The 16,220-nt window shown below is 41.4% G+C and overlaps 1 protein-coding gene across 1 annotated transcript; it reads right to left on the reverse strand.

Annotated features, from left to right (window-relative positions):
• Positions 1-13,855: 13,855 nt before the first annotated feature.
• Positions 13,856-15,537, reverse strand: LOC147632393 (BURP domain-containing protein 16-like). The gene is made up of 2 exons (XM_086807197.1): positions 14,957-15,537; positions 13,856-14,793 (listed from the first exon to the last, which is right to left on the reverse strand). Exons 1-2 carry the CDS (start codon positions 15,395-15,397, stop codon positions 14,128-14,130), a joined length of 1,107 nt encoding a protein of 368 aa, XP_086663323.1. The 5' UTR covers positions 15,398-15,537; the 3' UTR covers positions 13,856-14,127.
• Between the last annotated feature and the right edge of the window lie 683 nt (positions 15,538-16,220).

The following is a 16,220-nucleotide window of genomic DNA, read 5'->3' on the forward strand; positions in this document are numbered from 1 at the left end:
GATGACTCAAGTGCACAAGAACAAGGTCTCATTGTTCCCCCCAACTTCACACAGTACACTCTTCAAGATCGGAAGATTGTTCTTCAACAGCCCATGCGACAAAAGCCAAGCGTGCCAAGGGTTTCATATGATGGTCCAGAAGATGCAAAAAAAATTGATATCGCTAAGCCAGGAGAAGAGCCTCGCTATGTGTGGATTGCCACAGACTTGTCCTTACATGAGGAGAAGTTATTAATTCAAACAATAAGGGAGTACCACGATGTTTTTGCTTGGAGTTATAAAGACCTCAAAGGAGTTGATCCAAGCATATGTCAGCACACAATTCCATTGCGAGAGGATGCAAAGCCTTTCAAGCAACGTCCTTATACTTACAATGAGAATTTTGCACGAAAGATAAAAGAAGAAATAGACAAGCTCTTAGAGGCAAAATTTATCTATGAGATTGAACACACTGAATGGGTCTCCCCTATTGTAGTGGTGCCCAAGAAAAATGGAAAACTTCGAGTATGTGTAAACCTCAAGAAGGTAAATGCAGCTACTGTACATGATCATTACCCACTTCCATTCATGGATCATGTTTTGGAACGAGTTACAGGGAAAAAGGCATACAGTTTCTTGGATGGATTCTCCGGTTACAATCAAGTGTCAACTGATCCAAAGGATCAACACAAGACAGCCTTTGCTACTGAAGATGGCATCTTTGCCTATCGTGTTATGCCATTTGGTCTAACAAATGCACCAGCAATCTTTCAACGGTTAATGAGTCATGTATTCAAGGAGTACCTTAGGCAATTTCTTGAGATCTTCATGGATGATTTATGTGTTCACTCACAAGAGTGTGATGATCATATAGAACACCTCAGACTTACGTTTCAAAAGTGTCAAGTCTATCGTATATGCTTGAATCCTGACAAGTGCAAATTCATGGTAAGACAAGGGAAAATTTTGGGCCATATTGCTTCTCGCAATGGGATTTCAACAGATATGGATAAAATTGATGTCATTGTCTCATTATCGCGGCCTATCAACCCTAAAGGGGTACAAATATTCATGGGACATTGTGGCTATTATCGTCAATTCATCTACATGTACGCTGTCCTAGCCAGACCATTATATGCTTTTCTTGTAAAGTTTCATTGGACTAATGAATGTGAGGAATCCTTTGAAAAGTTGAAGCAAGCATTAGTGACTGCACCCATCTTACGGGCACAAGATTGGAACCAAATCTTTCATGTCCATATTGATGCTTTAAACTTTGCAATTGGATGTATTTTGGCTCAATCAGGAGAACATAATAAGGATTTCCCAATCTCATATGCTAGTCGACAGTTGAACAATGCTGAGAAGAATTATACCACAATAGAAAGAGAAGGTTTGTTCATGATATATGCAGTGAAAAAGTTTCGCCATTACCTTTTGGCAAACAAATTCATATTTTTTGTGGACCATCAAGCACTGCTATATTTGGTGAATAAGCCTTGTGCAACTGGAAGGATTGTGAGGTGGTTTGTCATCCTTCTTGAGTTTGATTTTAAAGTGGCAGTCCGAAAAGGAACAACTCATCTAAGGGCAAATCATTTGTCTCGAATCACCTTTGGAGAAGATCCTGTGGGTGTGGATGATGATATGTTAGATTCAACACTTTTCCTTGTAGAGACAGCTCCTAAATGGTCTGAACCCATCTTAGAAATTTTGACAAGTGGGCAGATACAACTAGCGAGTCCTAATGTGAACCTATGGCGACCATTCAAGTTAATCTCAGGGAGATTATATCGTCAGGGTAATGATGGAGTGTTGCGGCTTATACCTAACCCTAACCAATATGAAGAGATCTTGGAATGGGCACATGAGGGTATTGGTGGAATCCATGCATCAGCTACTACTTATGTGCGACGTATAACTCAGGATGGGAAATGGTGGCCTACCATGCATGCGGATGCTGAAAAACTTGTTCGTAACTGTGCTTCATGTCATATTCAACAACCAATTCATAATGTCACATTATTCCAAATTTCAACTACACCAAGTTGGAGTAAGTATATTGTGGACTATCTTAAGCATGGTCATACTAATCGAACAATTTCTAAACATCGAAAGCGTGCTATTAAAGTTGAAGCGGCCAACTATATGCTGATAGAAAACCAACTCTACATGTAAGGACCCCAACCCGTAGGGCGGCGGGGGAATCCTTTTGATAGGCGGTTAAGTCTCATGTTATTTTTCGATTGACGACACCTCGATCTCGTAGAAATACGAGGTTACGAGCAAACGGAGGGACCTAACTCTATCTCGCAGGGGAAGCATAGTCATCCTAAAGGAAATTCTAATCCCCAGCACGGAATGTGCGTGGAGATGGAACAAGACCCACACTTGGTTCAAGGAAGCCAACGCCTTTCCCCCCCCCGTATTTCATGAGGCACGGCCGCTGGCTCGGTCCCCTAAAACAAGTCTTGTTCGGGACTCTACTATTCCCTCCCACTTTCCACACACTCACCTGTTCAATTGTTTTCTAATTAAGTCCTACCACACTGTGAAACACTTAAAAACAAATTCCTTTGTTAATTAATTACACTTGATTCCTTAAAAGAAATCTTCCTTAGCACAACATTGAAATCAACAAACATACTTACAGTGAAAAATATTTACAAAGACCCTGGAACCGGGCCGATATTCCAATCCAAACTTCCATGTCCAAACCATAACCATAACCATAACCACAATCCAATCACAACCACAACCACAACCACACCAATGATCTAGAATTCGATCTTCCAGCCTCAACCAGCTGGGTAAACCTCACAGACCGTCTCCCCTCGTCGTCAACCAGCCAATGAGGGCCAAGCCGTCCTGTCACCCCCTCAGGTACTGCCGCTTGTACCAAACCCTCTCGCCCTTCGGAGGGGTTAAGTCACCACACTAGCCTGGACCCACAGAACTAGGCAGCATATATACATCACCTTGGTGGTGAAATCCAATTCCCAGTGGCATAGGAGGGGATTGCCCTGGGCCGACTCCCGGCCTCGCTATATCCTCCGCCTGGCTACACAGGCAAACACGGAGTTAGCTAAGGGGGGGAGAAGCTGTACCTGCATGTTAGCAATAAACCAGTAGTATATCCAATAAAAAGAGACATAGCCTTTATTCAATGAATTCACACATTAACAAAAACCATCGTTTCGGAAAGACAATGATTCAAAAGCAATATTATTTTCTTATAACTTTACTTAAGAGTAACGAAAAGGTACTTTAGGCCATCTATACTAGGGGTTTAACCTTGTTTCCTTTTCTATTATTTCGAATCTTTGCATTAAGCTTCATAAGAGAGAATTTTACTTAAACTTGTTAAATGACCAACCTGGTTATCGTTTTCGTGCCTATTCGCTTCAAGAGGGGCGAAGTCGATTGCAGGGACGCGATTCGCTTCATTCCCTCCTTGGGCAGCGCGTGGTTCTTTATTTCGACGGCATTTCGGCGCCATAGGAGCACTAGAGTTTCAAGAGGATAGAGAGAGAACGGGGTGAATATAAGAGGTTGGGAACTTGGAGAGAAAAGAGAGAATTCTACTGGTTCAAACAGATTTGAAAACGGAGTCCGTTTGGGGTAGGAAAAGCTTGTTGGGCTTATGGGTAGGAAAGACCTCTTAGCCTAAGTTTAAGTCGCCGCATATGGGGGGGGGGGGAATTGAGAGGTGTCAACTTGGAGAGCAGAGTGTACGCCTGGGGAGGCCTAGGGAAGAGTAAGGCAAGGGTTGGAGGACAAGCACACTTTAAGTCTATTCACACGGGGGGGGGGGGGAAGAGTGTAGGACATGTCCTAGAGCTTGAGGGAGGGCTTGCGCCCAGGGCCTTGCTAGGGGCTTTCTCGAAGAAGGGGGCTAGGAGGGTTCTTTTATAGGTGCTGGAGGGTGGACGTCCGGGTGCGGGAAGGCGACACCTGGGTGGTGTAGGTGTCCGGGAGAGAGTGTGGGCGCGAGGAACCTGGGGGTGGAGGTGTCTCGAAGAGAGAGAAAGTGTGACACATGGGGGTGGGGGTGTCCCCAAGAGAGAGAGAGCGCGACACCTGTGGATAGAGGTTTCTGGGAGGAGGGTGTACGTGTAGGGGTGTGGTGGAGGGTGCGTCTAGGTCGTGTATACACTTGGGTGTCCCGGGTGGATTGTCGGTCGTTTCACGGGCGGCACCCGTGGTGGGGCCCATGCCGGTCGCCCGCTCGTCGTCCCGGGGGGGTCAAAATGTCTTTTTGACGAAAATGTCCGGCCTTGCCCCGTGACCATGGGGGCGTGTTCCGTTCGTTGATTAGACGCCTGGATAGTTACTATTTTAGGTCGGAAGTTCGCAGATTAAAGGCTTAAAAGCTTAATTAAACCCATTCTGGGTACCCGTTTTTAGTTCAAAAAAAACTATTTTAAGCATAAAATTACGCGTAGATTCCAAATTTGGATTCAAAATTACAAATTTCTAAGCAAAAATGGCTCATTTTCCAAAAATAAAAGTTTTTTTATCATAAAAATGACAAACTAAGTTATATTTTTCAACTCTGAAGCAAGTACATTGTTATTTACAATGGGTATGTTATATTTTTCAACTCTGAAGCAAGTACATTGTTATTTACAATGGGTATGTTATATTTTTCAACTCTGAAGCAAGTACATTGTTATTTACAATGGGTATGTTACACTACAAGAGGGGCAAGGATGGCAACTTGCGCATGTGTGTATGTGAAGCTGACTACTTGAAAATCTTGACTCATGCACATGTAGGTGTTGGGGGTGGAAACTTTTCGGGCAATACCACAGCTAAGTTGATTAGGTGGTCTGGGCTTTGGTGGCCAGCCTTACAAATGGATGTCGAAGAATATGTGAAACGTTGTGACGATTGTCAACAGACCAAACCTCCCATCACAAAGGACAATATGCCATTGCGGCCTATGTTAAGCACACGTGCGTTTGTCAAATGGGGTATTGATTTTGTCGGTCCCATTAAACCTCCAGCTCGTCACACGCATGCCGAATATATTATAGTCGCAAACTGACTATTTGACCAAATGGGTAGAAGCAAAGGCTACAGTCAAAAATGATGTCAGAACCACAGCCAAGTTCTTGTATGAGTACGTGTTTACACGCTATGGCTTACCTATTGAAATCGTTAGTGATCAAGGTGTGCACTTTGTGAATGAGGTCATAGAGTTTTTACTTCAAGAATTTTTGGTAATTCACAAGCGTTCTGCACCATATCATCCCCAGACCAATGGTCAAGCTGAGAGTACTAACAAGATTCTCTGCACAGCACTCACAAAGATTGTTGAGGGACATAGGACTGATTGGAAGCAAAAGTTGCACTCAGTTCTTTGGGCATATAGAACAGCCTATAAAACATCTGTGGGCACAACCCCATTTGAGCTTGCTTTTGGGCTAGATGGAATTCTTTCCATTGAATTTCTTGTACCTACTCTATGAGTTGCTAAACAATTGGACTGGATTGGTCATGAGCTTTCTTAACACATTGATGAATTGGAAAAGCTTGATGAGACCCGCTTATTGGCGGTAATGGGGATGTATGCCGAAAAGAGGAGACAAAAGCAATGGTATGATCGAAATGTAACAACTGGCCGATTCAAAAAGGGAAACCTTGTGCTCTTGTACACACTTAAGAAGCATAAGCGAAAGCTCAAGAAACGTGGCCTAGGACCGTTTGTGATTAATGAGCTTACTCCTAGTGGTGCAGTGCATTTAGAGACTGCATTTAGAAGGTGAGCAAATGCCTAACTTCATTAATGGAAGTCGTCTCAAGAAATACAATGAACCACTAACTGAAGCCATGCTTCAACAAATGCATGCTGCTAACACACGGAAAGAAGCACATGACCTACTTAAACATCAGGCTCAAGAAGAGGCTAAAGCTAGAGTTGCAAAAGCCAAGGAGCATTGCAAGGCTTCTGTGTTGACCTTACAGTTGGCTACTGATGAACAATATGTCGATCCTTTCAATATTCAAGTGTGTCTTCATCTTCATGAGACTACCTACTTTGTCTCTGCCTTAATTGACTCTGGTGCAGATTATAATGTTCTCTCATTTGACACATGGGTAGCCTTGGGACAACCTACACTTGTGCACATTCCTATTGACTTACGAAGCTTCTCAGGTGAAGATAACCCTATAGAGGGAAAATGTGTCATTATGATGTCCATTCAGGATCACCAGATGTAAGTTCCCTTTTATGTGGCTAGTAAGTCCAAGGCAGTGGTAGAGGTTGTTCTTGGTCGATCGTGGTTAAGTGCTACCAATTGTTCATTAGATTGGAAGAATAGACAATACAAATTGTAAATTGACTCTGATTGCATCTTGGGATCTGCTGCTCCACGAGTTTTATCATGTCAAAAGGGTGGTAGTTCTACCTTACACAACCCACTTTCAACATCTGCTCTTCAAGCTCCAAGATAAATGATGTGGATAATCGATGAGTCCTCAAATGAGGGCCATGGCTGGCATATTCCAACTACTCTTGTCACTGCTCAAAGAAGGCTAGGCAAGAAGGAATTGTCAATTTGGCTACCCAAAGATGCGTACAAACTTGTACCATCTAGAAGAGTTGCTAAACCTCCTAAAAAGAATATCTTTTCCAAGCCTAAGCCTCAGATTGTTACTCATTGGGTCCCAAAGCATGTTCTTAAAGCACAAGGCTATTATCAGGGTGCAACAGCACTTTGGCTTTCCAAATGCCATGGTTTTCTAGAGCCAGAAGAGTGTATCAATAAGATTCCAAAAGCCACTCTTGGTTTTTCATATCAGTGGGTGCAAAGGAAATCAAAACAACCTCTTCAATATAGGATAGGTGGTTGTGATAGCACCTACAAATCTCCTTGTGTTGACCTTCCCCAAACATGTATTGAATCACCAGTTGTCCCAACTTCTCCTTGCTACAAAATTCCACCATCAACTTGTGTACCTAAGACAAATCCAACTTTGCATGAGTCTCCTTTGAGCATAGATTCTAGCACTTCATTGCCTAAATCCTCTTATCTTTCTCAAATTCCTCGATAATTGCTATCCTTCTCACCTCTTAAAAAGGACATACACAGAACCAAAGGTAAGGCATTAACACTACAATTGAAGCTCTTTGGTAGATCAGTGTTTGAATAGCCTCACTTTTACTAATGTGGTTCCTTATGCCTTTACAGGATTGTGTTCTTTTTGAGATGATCTTATCTACATTGTTTTTGATAGGGATTGTAATGATGAATATGAGTGTATAAAGTTTGAAGTTTCTAAATTTCATTGTTCTACGCCCAGATACCTCCTGATGGATACTTGGCGAGATACATATCCACCATGCATTGACCCTGATAGTACTCAACCTGAACATCGCGGGGGTTATAGTGCTCCTCCTTTTCAAACTCATTCTAGGTACTTTTATGCTTCCTTAGGTGAAAATTAATGTGGGCATCACTTTGTCACTTTATTTTATCAACAACATCATCCATTTTCACATTGTCAAGAGTGTGCACGACTAGAAGCTTCACACATTTGCTGGCTATGCCGCTCTTACTTTCGACGATATGGCACGGACTTAATGAAACAAATTGTGGGAATTACACCCCAACACCATAAACTTCTTGATGTGAGAGTACCAGACCGAGGACCAAACCAACGTAGATTACCTGAGAAGGTTCAAGCACAACAATGGAGGGATACATGCATAAATGACTTGCAACCACCTATCTTGCAAGCCCTCCTTCCCCCAGCCTCAACATGTCAATTTTGGATCACTATGAGGAGCTATATTGAGCAGTTCCAAAATCGGAATTGTCTGCTTAACCTTTCCATAAATAGAACCAATGCCATATTTTAGCGAGGAAGCACTCCTTCCTCTACCACCTTCTCCAGAGGCCGGTTTTTGTACAGGGTTGTCCTTGCATCCTGAAGTGATTGATACCATATTTCCAGCAGAAATGGACACGGATCCACCACCAGTGCAAGGGTAAGCTTATCAACTCCATAATAAGATCAACAAGCCAGGGCACTTTTCTCCCACTGGGTTTTTTCCCTCGGCTATATTTGGTGATTGGCACCAATAACAAATTTTATTCTTTTCTTTTCTTGTTTGTTAATAAGACATTTTGCAAAGATCTCAGCTAAACAAGAGCATACAAACACGCCCCAATAGTCCACCTACTGTGCACACAAATTAGGAAGGGGGGAGACATGCAATGCCTACAAAGAGCAAAGAGAAGCAATCTGCACAACATCAGCAATGCATCAATGCAAATGCACAACATCAACGAGCACTACAATAGGTGTATTCAAATCATAATCTTTTGTTCTTTATGTGCTTTTCACTTTTGCATATATTGTTTGTATGTTCACACACAGTTGGCTGGTTTAAGTTTTAAATTAGTTCTTAAAATGTGGTGAGTGATTTCTAGATTCTTAGAGGACTTAGTAGAAGGTATTTCTATTTGAAGATGGTGTAGGATATATGCCAATGGAGTATGCCAAGTTCTTATGCTCTCGAAGTATATTAGTTATCCCTAGTGGAAGCTACCTCTTAGGTATGGTCTAGGTGCTAGGATTAATAAAAAATTTACGAAAATCATGTCCTAAAAAATATATACAAGTGAATCGAGACATGACGTGTCTACAGCCATGTGGAATGCTTGGTAGGACCTTGGGTTGTCTTAGCACCTTGGGGCCGATGCCTTGGTTTCCATGGGGTGAACACTGATGTCTAAAAGATTAAGAAAAAATCTTCAAGGACTCTATTACCTTGATAGATGCCGGTAGGACTCTGGGGTACATTATGGGCCCTCGAGACCGATGACCTCATCTTCATGGGGTACTCCTTATGTCAAAAAGAAAGAAAAGGGTCTGTCGCCCTTGAGATACTTAGCGGCCTTTAGATTCTCTTGCCGGAGGTCTCTTGGCCATTGCTTGGGTCTCATTGGGATGGAACCTTCCTCTTTATTCATCTTTTACACACACACCTAAAAAAAAGAAAGAAAGAAAGAAAAAAAGGTCCAATCACCATTGCTCATATTTAGGAGTAGGGTTGCCACTTAGGAATAACTTAAATACTTGTAGGACATTGAGATTACGGTCATAACCTGTGGTGTACAAGCACACTTGCCTTTACATAGCACTATCTACCACTTAGTCTCACTTTGACTAGTCTTTACTCACTTCTTTTAGCACTCTTTAAAACTCTAATCAGCCTTTCACTTGCATGCTCACGTGTGAGATTGTCATTGCTGTTTTCAATAAAAGGCTTTACTTGTCTTCCATTGTTTTTTGCAGCTTTTGCTTCTACCACGCTCGAGGACATGCGCGATTTAGGAAGGGGGAAATGTTTCACGAGAACACTCATGGGGGAACACGGATTATGGAAGGAGGCTGGAAGCAATTAAAGCGAGAGAGCGGGATTGTAGCCATGGGAACATGAAGACGCACATAATTTTTTCATATTTTTGTGCCGAAGTGCAATGTAAATTGTTTTAGGCCAATATGGGTTCTAAATGAGAGTTCTAAGTGTATTAAGCAAGGCTCACTTATGGGTTTGTCCACCTATGTGTGAAAGAGGCCTAGGGTTAGGGTTAGTGGTATCTCTACAAAAGAGATGTTAGCTAAAGAAAGTGGACGTTTTTGCCATTCTCATAAGCTATTGAGTGAAGCTCTTGAACTCTCAAGCTATGGCAGCTCTCTAACTCTCTCTCTATTGTACTCTAATGAGCATCAAGATCCAATGAGTATAGCTCCACTTCTGTCTCTTAATCTGTTTTAGCATCATTGAAGTAGATTAATCTATGATTAGTTGAATTCTTCTTTCTTTCTCTTTTGAATGCTGCATGCTTGTAGTGTGTGTGTGTGTGTAGTCTCCATTGATGCAAAGCTCTTGCCCACTTCATTGGCAATGAGTTGTTCATGGATAGACTCTCTGTATGAGCTTGTTGTGGGTTTGTGAATGTTACATTCTCTGCTTGCTTAAGCTTGTGGGTTAGTAGATGCACGCTTTTGGGTTTGCAGGCATTAGGGAAAGCTAAGATTTAATCAATGTTTGAATGGGATTAGGAGATTGCTATGCATTGCTTGTTCTCTTGATTAGTGTAGTGGATTTAAGGGATTGAGAGATTGATTGAGGTGTTGAATGGTTGAATCGTCAAGTGGTGGTTTGTATATGTGAACTCTCCCTCATGGGATAAGCCTTCATGCACTAATTAGGTCGAGTCCTCGGATTGACATTGTGTTTCTTAACACATTTGTTGATCGGTAGTACTCTATGAGCACTATATTGCACGATAGAGAGAACAGCTCTACAAATGTCCCTGGAGCCATTCTTGGAAGCACAATGTGCTTTAGAATGGCCCTAAGGCCACTCTACCATGCACAATGTGCTTGAAAGAGTGGACCTAGGGACATTCTAATAAACGTCATGGATGGTCGAATGGCCCTAGGGCCATTCTACCTTGCAAAATCTTGATGTTTTATGCATGATCATAGAGAGAATGGCCCTATGACCATTCATCTTGATATTTTATGTGGTATTTAGATTTTTTGTGATAATGAAGTATCAGTGGTATTTTAATGTTGTAAACTATATGAATATTATAAAGACTTGAATTGATTAGGAACATTCACGATGAAAGATCATTGCTAAGAAGCTTCAACGATATTCCTACAGATTAAAATGCTATTGCAGTTGTGGAGAAGTCAGTTATACAGGTGATAATGAGAGTTGTACAATACAAGACATGTATAAGAAATCAATGTTGAATGTGGTGTTAGATTTTAATGGATTGCTATTGAGGTGTTGTATTCAACAGTCAATGTTGCATCAATCCACTATGTATGGTACAAATAGATATTTTATACTCCGACTTGGATACATAAAGTTTTTGCATAACCTTTTTGAACAATGTAATGTTGGAATATAGTCAATGGCAATGGAGGATAATGTCATTCAATTGGTGAGAGCTTTGCAAAAAAGTAGGGAAAATACCTGCTTTTTTGCCATTTGGGGTCAACACGATCGACGTTACACTTATGAGAAGAAGAAACTATTTAGGTCAAATAGTCTAGGTGTCGAGGCAATGTTTAAGACATTGGAGAAAATGTCCAAAGCCTTAAATGTGATCCTAGGAGGACTGTTCTTGTTAATGACTCTCCATATAAAGGATGTGTTACTCTCGCTCTAGTAACTGCATCTTCCCATCCAAGTTTGAAACTCAATAAAGGATGTATTGCTCGCGATAGTAACAACAGTATTCTGGGGGAATTACTGCCTTACTTGATGCGGCTTGATTATCCTAAGGATGTACATAGAGTGATTGACTCTAACAATTATGGCCAACACCCACTATCGAATGACCATGAATGGTTTAACCTTGTTAGTGGTTTTGTTAATTATTGGAAAGAGTATAATGTGAAATGGTCACATTTAGATTTAGCACAAGTAGACTTCCTCTTGCAAAGCAATTACAAAACATTTCTAAGGGTAATGCAAAAGAAAATTTGGTTGATACCAGTGGTCCAAGAGGTGATAAGTAGCTATGATTAGTGCAAGGAGTATGCAAATCCTTAGTCCTTGTTCATCTCAACACATAGGAGATGAAATATGAGATATCCTACTAAAAGAATGTTCACACATTTCAAGCAAAGGCACCACATTTGATTCACTAGCTAAAAGGTTGGGTTGCAAAAGGACAAACTAGCATGAAGGCTTAGTCTGCAAAGGAATTTATTAATAAATTTCTAAATGATCATGGTCTCTTGAATATCAACAAGCAATACAAATGTACCACTCTATTTGAAATTTTCACCACAATAGACAATGGTTTATAACGTATGTGTATTCTAACTCAAGAAACTTGTTTCATGCAAGTTTTTCTAGGCTTATGAATTGATCAAAGAGTTGTTGTCAAAATGATAATGGCTTGCATAGGATCAAGGAACTTTAAACCAAGGTAGTACTTGGAAGTTTAGAAGTGCATATGCAAAGAAATGTATAGACGTAAACACTTACTAATAGTGTAAACTTGTAAGGTGTTTTTCCAAGGGGAAAAAATTATTATGTTACATTAGTACTGATATCTCAATAAATTTTCCAATGTATTTAACTGATATCTCTTAATAATGCCTTAAAGTTTATGTTCATGAAAATCTTAAACCCTTCTAGTAGCAAGAGTTCTCTTAAACTTTAGTGTCTGTTTTGTCATATTTTCTCGGAGTAGATCAAAAGTCTGAGTGCATCCTACTTTAAGGGGACTCCTTTGGTTTGAATAGAAGAAGAAAGTCTCTAAGACTTAAAGAATGTATTAAAGTTTATGTTCTCAAAAATCTTAAAGAGTTGTCTTAAACTATATTGTACTTTTTGTGGTATTTTGAAGGAGTGGATTTGAAGTCAGATTCCATCCTAGTCTAAGGGGCCTCATTTGATTTGAATATAATAAGATAATGAAAGTCTCTGAATGAGTTCACCGACAACCATAAACCTTTGTGGCAAGAGATTTTAATCTTTAGTGTGCTTTTTATGGCATTTCATTGGCCTCGAATCTAAGTTGGTGTGCATCCTACTCTAAGGAGACTCCTTTGATTTCAATATAAGAGCTGTTTACAAATGGTTCAATGTAAATACAACAAAATCGTGTAGCTTATTATATCAAGTATTGTAACATCATTTCAAGCACCATTCATGATCGAGATCGAGATGAAGTATGTAATGGATGTTTACTTGTCAAGAAACACAAAGATGCTTGATGGAGATTTATACATATACATAAGGACTATATGTACATCATGAATATCTATAATTGTGTGCTCATTTGAGGACATGTACAACTTTGGACACATTCTAACATTTTGGATGAGTCATGATCATGATCTACGTGTCTTTACTAGCATTATGGGATGGTGCTAGGGCACTTTCACACACCTTGTGCTTTAATAGAACATAGTGCCCATGGTAGAATGGTCTTATGGCTATTTTAGAACCCCTTACATGTTACAAATAAATTAATGCACATGGTAGAGTGGCCCTAGGACCATTCCATACCCTTCTGCTACATTGGATATAGAATGGCCCTAGAGCCATTCCATGTCCTTTATGCTACATTCAAGAAAGAGTGTGCATGGTAGAATGGCCTAGGGTCATTCAATAATTTGGCATGAATGGTAGATGTAGAATTTCCCTAGTAGGGACCCTCTTAACATCCTATTATTATACTTGCACACCTTTGATTTTTCAAGTGCTTATTTCAAACCGAATCTTGTTTGGTAATGTTCCCCTTTCTAGCCTAAGAGACAAGTTCTATAAACACATTGTTGATTTGAACATTTTTTTAATACTCAATTCTATAGATTGAGCGGCCTTAATTTCTTGTAGGGAAAGAAGAAAAACCTTTAAAACTCAAACAATGGGCCAATCTGGGAATGGGATTTTTTCCATTTTATCTAATATGAAACCTTAGCATAATTCATGAGAACACATAGAAAACAATTGTCATTGACGCTTCATCTTTTCATTGGGGTTGCATGAGAGAATGCGTGAGAGATACATTCACGATGGTGGTGGTTATTGAGCGTGGGATGTGGAAAGGTAGAAATGAAAAGACACCTCCTAAGAGTGTGTTCAGACATGCTATGATAGAAGTGTGCTCGATTGAGGTCGAAATGTGAATAATGCTCGGCTAAATTACCAGTTAACAGGGAGAACCATGAAAGACAGGGCGGGAAGCACGGAAGAGAGGGGGGGATCACAATAGGAGGAAGGGGGATCTTAACTAGGGGGGATTTTAGGAGAGCGAGGAAAGCTAATTATAAATCAAGGATTGGAGAGATTAGAACCAACTAGCATGAGAGAGTCCAGTAATTTAGAGTAAACATTATTCCAAAAGTAGACATAGATACATTATTACAACCTGGATGGTGGGGTATCAACATAAGATGGCGTAGTCAAAAGCATAAGTGATGATTCTACTAGATGAAGATATGATGCAGATGATTGGTGAGTGCAAGCGAAATATCATTGTACATGCATAAGTGCCAAAGCACTGGATTGCAAGCGCATAATAAATACTGTAGCTAGAGCAGAGCACATTGCCAAGTGATGATCGTCATAAGGACCCACCACTTGTTGGAAACTCATTGATGAAGAAACACAAGGCCGTTGTCGGCCATCCAGTGGCATGCTTCGCTCTCGCCAGGCTTGGTGCCAAGGTCAGAGAATGAGACATGGTTGGGGTTCCAATGGCTTGTGTCATAGTGGCACACTGCAGCTCTATCGTGGATGCTTCCATCACTTGCTTGGAGTGTGGCAACAAAGAGTTTGGTTTGTGGAAGGTAGTGGCAATAGAAAACCCGGAATGGGAAGAACATGTCATGGCATGTGACATACTTGTCACTGGGATCGCCCTTGAGTGTTTTCACATCGAGAACGGTTTGAGTTTTCCCGACGAACTCTTGCGTGACGTGATGGCCATTGGAGACATCGAGGACACCCATGGGTTTTTGGGAGCCCATGGTAGAGGCAACGAAATCCGCCATCGCTTCGATGGAAGTGGGGCAGGACAAGATCTCCCCTGGCAGGCCGCCTTGCTGGCTGAAGCAGTCGGAGACGGTCTCTTGCATGCTGGGCAGGGCCTCCTTGGAGATGCCCAGCATGCGGGCCAGCTGTGGCAAGCCTTCCTCGGTGAAAGGGAAGAGCTGCACCAGCCCTCGAGGCAAGAATGCACGGGGTTGGTCGTATCGGCCATCACCCTTCTCAGGACTGTTGATGTTTAGCTCGATTCGAGCTCCCTTCGCTAAGGTCTGCATACATATATATATATATATAGTAAATAAAAGGAAAAATAAAGGAACTGCATATTAGTACTTACAACAACAAGAGAGAAATGAAACCAACATTAAACAGCGATGGATCAGTCCTTTTTTATTAGCTTTTCTAATTACTGATGACTTAATTTTGACTCACCTGCTTCTCCCGGAAGAAGCCACCGTGCCCGAGCTCCTCGCTTTTCACGTTAAATTTACCGTAGTTGTGTTGGTAGCTGCACGCAAGAGTCGAAACGTAGGCATTGCGGTCACAGACGATGCTGGTACGTTTGCAGAAGGATGGAGCGTTGGAGGGCAAGTAGCTGACCACGGAATCTCTGATCTTGGAGATGAGGAAGTCGGCCTCGTTTGCTTTGAGGGGTGTGACCATGGCACTCAGCACGCGTGGCATGGGCACATCGTGGAGCGTCTCCTTCCAGTACCCCATCACCCCTTCCTGATCATCATCAGAACTCGAAGAAGACGATGAAGATAGTAGCTGCCTTGATGAATATGCAGATGCTGTCATCGTGCCACTACTAATCAGAATAACAGCCAAAACCATCAGTACCACCTTCAACAACTGCGCTGTCTTCTCCATCGCTGTACTACTGTCCCGCTCGTTCAATGTCTAATGTCGTTCCAGCGACCTACTTATATAGGCGAATAAGGCCTTAGCCCAATTTACTGATTGCTAATCAATAATACATCTATCTCTAGTGGTACGCATAGACAGATTAGACCATTCGTCGTTCTCGTCGGTACACTTTATAGATGTGAGTCCTTTGCCCCGGCTTAATACGGCTTCAATTATTACTCACCACCTGTTATAGCAGTACGTTAATTAAAGGCCCCTTTCCTTTGCCCTTAAAAGGCTAACCAATAATACATCAATCTCGTCATTCTACATTTTAGGCCATTCGTCGTTCTCGTTGGTGACGAGATAGATGTATTATTGGTTACACAGGGGCCATTAACGTACTGCAAAGGGGTCGAATTATAAAGTGTAAAGCTACAGATTCATCATTCGTCGTTCTCAAAGGGGCCATTAACGTACTGCAAAGGGGGTCGAATTATAAAGTGCAAAGCTACAGATTCATCATTCGTCGTTCTCAGGAAGCAGATCCCTGCGAGTATCTCCTCAATTTTTTTCCACCTTATCCTCGCCAACTGTTATGATGTATTATTGGTTACAAAGGGGTCATTAACGTACTGCAAAGGGGTCGAATTATAAAGTGTAAAGCTACAGATTCATCCTTCGTCGTTCTCAGGAAGCAAATCCCTGCGAGTATCGTCTCAATTTTTATCCACCTTATCCTCGCCAACTGTTGTTATAGGGTTGTAGCGTGGCGCGGTCCAAAATAAAGCCATTTTATTTGGTGACCACCGCCTTCCATAAAAAAAAAGCGACACTGCCTTCAAAA

This window comes from Cibotium barometz, chromosome 13, assembly GCF_041138505.1.
Source record: "Cibotium barometz isolate CiBa-2024 chromosome 13, ASM4113850v1, whole genome shotgun sequence".
Taxonomy (NCBI): domain Eukaryota; kingdom Viridiplantae; phylum Streptophyta; class Polypodiopsida; order Cyatheales; family Cibotiaceae; genus Cibotium; species Cibotium barometz.